General features: G+C 39.3%; 1 protein-coding gene across 1 annotated transcript in view; it reads left to right on the forward strand.

The window, feature by feature from the left end:
- Nucleotides 1-8,503, forward strand: part of frmd4bb (FERM domain containing 4Bb) — a 30,633-nt gene extending 22,130 nt beyond the window's left edge. The window contains 7 exon segments of the mRNA XM_057363080.1: nucleotides 115-171; nucleotides 783-924; nucleotides 3,353-3,517; nucleotides 3,597-4,372; nucleotides 5,450-5,582; nucleotides 5,928-6,026; nucleotides 7,395-8,503. Of these exon segments, the coding sequence (XP_057219063.1) occupies nucleotides 115-171; nucleotides 783-924; nucleotides 3,353-3,517; nucleotides 3,597-4,372; nucleotides 5,450-5,582; nucleotides 5,928-6,009 (1,355 nt within the window). The 3' untranslated portion in view covers nucleotides 6,010-6,026; nucleotides 7,395-8,503.
- Nucleotides 8,504-8,735: the final 232 nt, after the last annotated feature.

Here is an 8,735-nt window from a genome sequence, read left to right on the forward strand (position 1 = left end):
ATAGCTGAATCATAGCCGTGATGATATGTGATATAACAGCACTCTTGATTGTGTGTTATTGTATCAATTAACGTGTATGTTCTTGACAAAATATATTTTATTCCTCCTCCACAGATGAACTGGCTAAATCTGAGTGCAGCTCTCTCTGTGACAGTCTTCAGCTCGATGACGGTAAAAACATCTTTTATTTGCTCTCACAGCATTACTCCATGCTGTAGACATACTCTACTTCAGGTGTCATAAACATTGACACACAAATCTTAGATCAATTATCGGACAAAACCAACATCGAGTTCATGTATTTCACCATCTTTTTAAATGAAGTTTATTTAACTAAATTTGCGAGGAGCATGATCATGTAATCCAGCTGTAACAAAGCTCAATGTAGGGAAGGAAGGAGGCGGGAACCGGCGAACATTTAACAAACTTTAATACAAAATAAACAAACAATAATTCAGCAAATAAAAGGCCGGCAGCCACCTCACGGTCGACTGCCGGCCACACGAACATAAACAAACTTAACTTCCGGGCCCGGTCCTCTCTCTCGTCGGCAGTCCCGTCGCTCGTCCTCTTATGCTCCCTAGCTCCCCGTGAGGCATGCGGGACCGGTGCACGTACAGCTGATACTCATTATCACTCACGCCACCGGCCCCGCCTTCCTGCCCCACGGCTCTCGTCCCGCCTTCCTCGCTACAACATGTTAATGCGAATTTATGAAATGCAGATCTGATTATCGCCAGAAACTGGCACAAAAACGACAACATTTTCTTCTCACTCTTTAGATGATGGCAGCCAGAGGCCACGTTCTCGCTCCGTCCAGTGTTCACCATGTCTTAGTCCTCCTTTGTCTTCTTCTGGCTTGGAGTATGAACCAGATAGACCTTCACCAGCCATCGACACACGGCTTGACAGGTCTCCTAACAGGTGGGAAACTTGTGGTGAACTTCTAGGGCTAAATTGTCATTACAATTATTACATTTATATTTATTCATTTGGCTACTTACAAATGAGGGAGCATTTAGCATTTAGTCATTACCGTGAGGCAAAAATAATTTGTTACGTACTTTATTATAATATTTATATATGCCAGAATGGTATTATATAAAATATTTCAATTTTATAACATTTCCGTTATTCATGATTACTGACCATTTTTTGGTCTTTTTTCCGATGCAGATTTTTTGTTATTTTAGCTGTGTATCAATATGTTTTCGAGTTACAGTTTTATAATAGATATTGTCTTAAAGTGCACACTCTCAGCTTTATTTAGAGTGTATTCACATCCAGATTAGCTGAAGGATTTAGGAATTACAGCTCTTTAATATGAAGCGCCCCCCTTTTTCAAGGGACCAAAAGTAATTGGACAGTTGAATAAAAAGCTGTTTTATTCACATGTATGGGCTTTTCCTTAAATAATTTTGTCATAAATGAAGCATGTTAAAGGTCTGGAGTTGATTCTACATGTGGTGTTTGCATTTGGAAGCTGTTGCTGTGAACCCACATCATGGGGTTCAGGGAGATCTCCATGCAAGTGAAACAGACCATAGTTAGATTTTAAAAACACTACACATCCGTCAGAAAGATGCCAGGAACATTAAGAGCGGCCAAATCAACAATTTGGTACATTCTAAGAAAAAAACAACACACCGCTGAGCTCAGTAACAAAACAATCCTGGGCGTCCATATGAGATAAAAGTGGTGGATGATGACATTATCCTCTCCATGATGAAGAAAAACACCTTCACAACATCCGGACAAGTGAAGAACACTCTCCAAGAGGTAAATATGTCAATGTTTGTCAATCAAAACAATAAAGAGAATACAAGGAAAAAATAGAGAGGGTTCACAACAAGGTGCAAAAGCCTCAAGAATAGGATGGGTACATTAGACTTCTGAAATAGCCGAACAAGCTCTAGAAAGCATTTTTTTGGAGAGATCAAATTAATTTCAGCCTGCATAAGACTAAAAAGAATAAAAGATATGGAGAAGGCTTGGAATATCTCATGATATGAGCATACAACATCTTCAGTAAAATAGTGTTCAGGCAGTGTGATTCCATTTCCATGCATGACGTCCTCAGGCACTGGGTCACTGGTGTTTTTTTGGTGATGTAACAGAAGACAGAAGCATCCGGATTAATTCTTCACTTGTCTGGAAGTTGTGAAGATGTTTTTCTTTATCATGGAGAGGATAATGTCATCATCCACCACTTTGATCTCATATGGACACCTAGGATTGTTTTGTTACTGAGCTCAGCGGTGTTTTTTTTTTCCCCCAGAATGTCCCAAATTGTTGATTTGGCCGCTCTTAATGTTCCTGGCATCTTTCTGACGGATGTGTAGTGTTTTTAAAATCTAACTATGGTCTGTTTCACTTGCATGGAGATCTCCCTGAACCCCATGATGTGGGTTCACAGCAACAGCTTCCAAATGCAAACACCACATGTAGAATCAACTCCAGACCTTTAACATGCTTCATTTATGACAAAATTATTTAAGGAAAAGCCCATACATGTGAATAAAACAGCTTTTTATTCAACTGTCCAATTACTTTTGGTCCCTTGAAAAAGGGGGGCGCTTCATATTAAAGAGCTGTAATTCCTAAATCCTTCAGCTAATCTGGATGTGAATACACTCTAAATAAAGCGGAGAGTGTGCACTTTAAGACAATATCTATTATAAAACTGTAACTCGAAAACATATTGATACACAGCTAAAATAACAAAAAATGTGCCTCTGTCCAAATATTTATGGCCCTAACTGTATTTCCTACAGGTGTGCGAGGGTGATAACTGATAAATTTTATAACATTTAAAATTATTTTCATTGCTGTATTACGGTAAAGAGAATGTGTTTTTGTATTACACATTACAGTGTTGCGGTAATGAGAATGTGTTTTGTATTACACATTACAGTGTTGCGGTAATGTGAATGTGTTTTTGCATTACATATTACAGTGTTGCGGTAATGTGAATGTGTTTTTGCATTACATATTACAGTGTTGCGGTAATGTGAATGTGTTTTTGCATTACATATTACAGTGTTGCGGTAATGTGAATGTGTTTTTGCATTACATATTACAGTGTTGCGTTAATGAGAATGTGTTTTTTTGTATTACACATTACAGTTTTGCGGTAATGAGGATGTGTTTTTGTATTACACATTACAGTGTTGCGGTAATTAGAATAAGATTTTTGTATCACACATTACGGTGTTGCGGTAATTAGAATTCGATTTTGCATTTGTAAACAATGTAACTCGTCCAAAGAATAGGAGTAAAAATTGAGTGAGAAATATTTTATGTTGGTTATTGCTCTTGTATTATCATTCTCGCTCTTTCTGTTTGACTTCAGATTAGATCACGAGCACCAAGGGCCCTGACATTATTACACTCCCCGTGAGGTGTTTTCCGCCCAAAGCAGTCCATGTAAAACCTTACCCAGAATGCCAAAGGCCCCCCACAGCTTACCTCAAACCCCCGTTATGCCCCGTAACGCCTACAGCAGCAGCCAGCTCAGGTAACTTACCCAGCCCTGATAACAATACATTTCACAGAAATGATAAGGCCAGTAAGATGTTTCGATTGGGGCCCCACAGGTCAGAAGGTCACATCCGTGGTTTCCGGCACCGCAGCGGCAGTTTGGAGTCTCAGTCTCAACTTCTCCACTCTCGCTGTTCAAAGTCGGTATTTCCACTGTCTCCATCCCGGCGTAGCAACAGTACCGAGGTATTGGACGACTGCTCATCCTATTCCAGCATGGACTACTGTCCACCGTGTTCAGTCACGCCTCCATACCGCACGCTGGACTCTCATTCCTACGATTACCGGTTCCACCGCAATACGGCGATCTACGGCAATACGGGCAGCATGCCCAACCTGGTCCCCCAAAACTCCAGCTGTTACGCCTACCAGCAAAATCACTACGGACCACATGCGTACTATGTGACGGGTTACCCCGGCTTTGATTATGAGCCCTGCTCTAACGGAGCTTACGTTTACGAGAGCGAACTTGAGGGTCACTATAACCTCAACCCCTCTTACCCGACACACGGCTACCATGGGCGTAGTCGGAACAGGCACTATGGAATGGAGGGGTCGGATAATTTGTTCCAGAACCCGTACGCCACAGTGAGACCTCCAAGAGGGAGGCAGGGACCCCTGAATGAGGTTTTGACAAAGAACATGTACAAGGCTTTGGTGGCTGAACATCTGAAGGGATGGTACAACCGCAGCGCCGGCCAGCACAGGGACCCGGGTGGATGTCACCTGGTTTATACCTACAAATATGATCGAGGCTCTCAGCATAGCCTGGGTTACCAGACCCTGCCGGCACCCTTCAGCCACTCCAGCAGAACCAACTCATTCTCTTCAGGTACTAAACGGTTCTTCACACAACACAGCTCACGGACACAATGAATCATATGGGGTGAAAAATGCCAGAAACGAGCACAAGAATTGATTTTTTAGAAACGTGTATTGTGCATCTGTGATCAATAAGTGCAATTTGTTGTCAACTGCCAGAGCTATTCCCTGTAAGTTTCCTTGACTAGCTATTATTAAGTAGGGTGTGCTTAAAAGGAGTGACTCCCCTCATGCAAAGCAAATATATTTTCCTACAGTATACATGAACTCTCAATATATTAAATCCAATATATGGAAATGTATTACTTAACGTTATATTTTCCGGTACATTTCCATATATTTTTGTTTTGTAAGGGTCAAGCCACATCTAGGGACCATAATATCATGGATACCCCATCAATCGCTTAGCAACACCCTAGTAATGCACTCCAGCAAATGCACACCAATGCCATGGCAAAGAACCTGGAATCTTTGTGGCAAGTTCTACCTGGACAAGCAGCCCTCCTATTTCCTTATAAAGTATAATTCACATAGATCCAACAAACGGCATCATTCTGAATTCTCACTGACCCAACAAAGTCCAACAGGGGTTTCACACACATTTGTTGGATCAGGATCAATTAGCCTTAAAGGGACAGTTCACCCAAAAATGAAAATTATGTAATTAATAACTACCCTCACGTTGTTCCAAACCTGCATAAATGTCTTTGTTCTGTTAAACACAAAGAAAGATATTTGGAAGAATGTTAGCAACTGAGATTTCTGGGGCACCGTTGACTACCATCGTAGAAAGGATTATTGTATTTGTTTTGTTCTGTTGAACACAAAAGAAAATATTTTGAGTAATGTAGGAAAGCAAACAGTTCAGAAATCTCAGTTGCTAACATTTTCCTAAATATCTTTGTTCAACAGAGCAAAGGTTCAAACATCCAAAGGTTTGGAACATCTTGAGGATGAGTAATTCATGACAGAATTTTCATTTTGGGGTGAACTATTCCTTTAACGTGTAAAAATCTATGATTTTTTATCTGATGACTTTTTACTTAACGCTTCTTAACATATTACACCTCTCACGTCCCCTCACTAGTGTCATCTACTGCCAGCGGAGGGGGAAACTGGCAGAATCATTTAACCGTGGGCCTGAATGACAGTGAATTGTCAGACACTCCCTTAGGTGCTGGGGCTTACAGTCCATCATACAGCCGCAGTCCAACACACAGGTGAGAAGAACATCACTTTAAAGACACGTTAAGAGTTTTGTGGCTTTTAGTCACAAAAGAGGCCAAACTTTAACTGTTGGTTTTGAATTAAAATCTTTAACTTATGTTTAGCACTGCATCAGTAGATATTGTTTTGTACAGATACTTTATGTTTTGTTAATATGACAATATTTTTTGTAGACCTTGGTGTGCACCCTCGTGGCCCTAAAAGGTGGAGTTTGTCTTCAGTTTTTGTCTGGAACACTCTCATACTGTATGGTGTCTATCCAGAGAATGTTCAACTTAGTACTTGACAATCATGGATTTATAGTGTTTGTTAAAGTGTTTCTTTCCTCTTGTGTGTAGCAGGTTCCCAGCAGAATCACACACATCAGAGCCTGTAGAAGTGTTCGGTGCCGTGGCCAGCTGTTCTGATGCAGACCATTAAAGAGCACACGAGGACAGGTCGGCTATAAAACTGCCATTTCTCATTACTGTCATTGTGTTTAGTGGCGTTTTATTGCCTTTCATTGACACGTTAGAGACCGACACAGACTGTGAGTTACAACTGCGTTCATAACCTCATAACTGAGGTTAGATAATCACACAACCTCAAGCAATTCTCATAGAACAGAAAGAGGGTTTTGTGATTTTCATGAAATGACGTCAACATGTTATTACATAACAGTAATAATAACATATTGCAATAATACTTGACTCTGAATGGTCAGGCACTCCATTATGACAGTTGCCCCTGGACGCACATTTCCTACATAGCTGTGCTTGCGTTTCCTTCTCACGCATTGCGAAAATTTAATCCAGGAAAGTCAAAAGATCTCGATTCTGGAGCAGAATATTTCTCTGGTATTAAGATTCCAAAACAGTTATGAAAATTGATTTTAGGTCAAATCAATATTTGAGTTCTACAGGGTTTCGCAAGACCTCTCCACATGCGGGATCATCTATTATTTCTAATACATTATGCAAAAAAATTAATTAATTTCTTACTTAGTTTTCCAGTACAAGTATCTAAAAACTGGAAAAGGGAAAAGGAAAGTAATATTAATATCTTATATCTCTGAAAAAAGATATTAACCCTTGTTTTCTAAATAAATAAAAAAACATAAAAATTATGTTTATGCTTAGAACAAGCAAAACAAATCTGGTACTTGAATGAAGTACTTAAACAAAAAAGGTAAACAATTGAAGTGTGATATTTTTGAGCGTGAGCTCACTTAATTTAGAATATTTCAGGCGATTAATTCTGTTGTTATTATGATTAATTGTCAAACAAATCGTCATTATTGGGATAATTATATATTAAAACTTGTTATATAAGATACACTTAACATCTTAAAATATTCATTTATTCAATGAAGAAATTTGTTTTCTAAACATGTCAAACGTTTTGTAAATACAGTTACTAGAACAATGACTATAAACACGACCATAGTGACATCACTTCCGAAAGTGCACAATAATTACTGTGAATCTGAAAATATCTGAAATAATCAAAAAAAATTGCGATCAGGCGATTATGTAATAATTATAAATCTGTTCAATTTCATTGATATAGTTCTTTTTTAGTAAAGAAAATAAAAAGAAATAGCTAAATATAATACATGGTAATATTGCAATTGTTCTCGATATTTACAATGATGAAACTTAACTGAAATAAATACTGAAATAAAGTAGCAGTCATTACACTAATACATGCTATTTTAGTAGTAAAATTTAAAAATGTATTATTACTAAATAAAGTCGTAAAAAAAATCTTTGGTATTCCGAGATTCCTTGTTGCCACAGCTCATTCATGTCACTTCTGTCGCACAGCACGCGAGAATATCGCAGGAACACGACTACTGGATTTTCCAGTTTCTGGAGGACCAAAAGACACGCATGAAGAAGAAAGCAAACAGAAGCACCTTACAGACCGATGTGGACACATGGACCCAAATCATTGTGCCTTGCAATGGGGCGTCTTTCAGTTCCATGAGTCCATCTGCGGCCGTGACAGTGGCCGTCTAGCTGAAGGAACGTCTGGTAGATGCACAGACCTGTAGGACGTGGAAACCTGGAGCATCAGTGTTTATATTTAGTACTGTAGTGAGCACAGAACGACAAGTTTACACACGATTAGAGTGAATGTGGTTTCAAACTGGAGTCAGGACGGAGGTACAGAAACTTGCCATATATCACCGTTAGGACTTATTTTTACAGTGTCATATACAAAACAATGATAGCTTTGAAAATCCATTGAAACATCAAAATTTGTAAATATTATAATGACTGGCCGAAATAGGGTTTTATTGCTTTTTATTTGTAATTTATTGAGTTGTCACTGCTTATCTTGTAGAAACATTTAATATGCACTCTGGTGACGCACCATTAGATGAGAAGCGAATCTTTTTACTGGCTTTACTGACGTTGATCATTACCCTTGCACAACCTTTGTGCTTAAGAACGACAGCACTTGATCGAAGTAAATTTAGTGAAATAAACACAGAACGTTGAGACGTCTGTGGAATCTCAGTCCAATTTAAAGATCAAAGTTCTTGAAAACTAGACGCAACTGTGGCAGATTTGAGTTATTCTACTAGAAAACTGTCATCACTGGAGAATACTGTAAGAATGTCCTCAGTCTTCTTGACTCCAGCCTCATTACCAAAATACCCACGTGCCATGTTGGAATAACAGACCCACGTTGAATCTGATGTACAGGTTGTGATTGTATTTTCCTGTATTGTCTGTATTTGTGACTTAAGACGCATGAGATATAAACGCACACGTTTAGCGAGCGGTTTAGTGTTTGTAGTGTATGGTTTGAATGTGAACATTGATCCTTGACGTGACCCAACATCATCGGATGACCTGTGTTTGTACCCGAGCAAGTGTCTCTCATTTTCCAACAGGATGTGAATAAAAACGAGGCGTGTATGCAACTGTTACGTCATTATTGCATCGTGACATCACACATTAAATCCACTCGGGCCGTGTAGCAGTCTTTACACAAAACAATGCTAAGGCTCAACAAACAAAAGTGTTGCGACATGTCTTCTGAAGGATTTGCATGGAGGATTCCCTCGAGGACAGGGTGGGAAAACTAAATGAGCATATCTGCCCTTGCTTCTAGGCATGGGCAGGGGTGGGCTGAGCCCACCTAATCGTCTGTCT

The sequence above is a fragment of the Triplophysa rosa genome, linkage group LG21 (genome assembly GCF_024868665.1).
Source record: "Triplophysa rosa linkage group LG21, Trosa_1v2, whole genome shotgun sequence".
NCBI lineage: Eukaryota > Metazoa > Chordata > Actinopteri > Cypriniformes > Nemacheilidae > Triplophysa > Triplophysa rosa.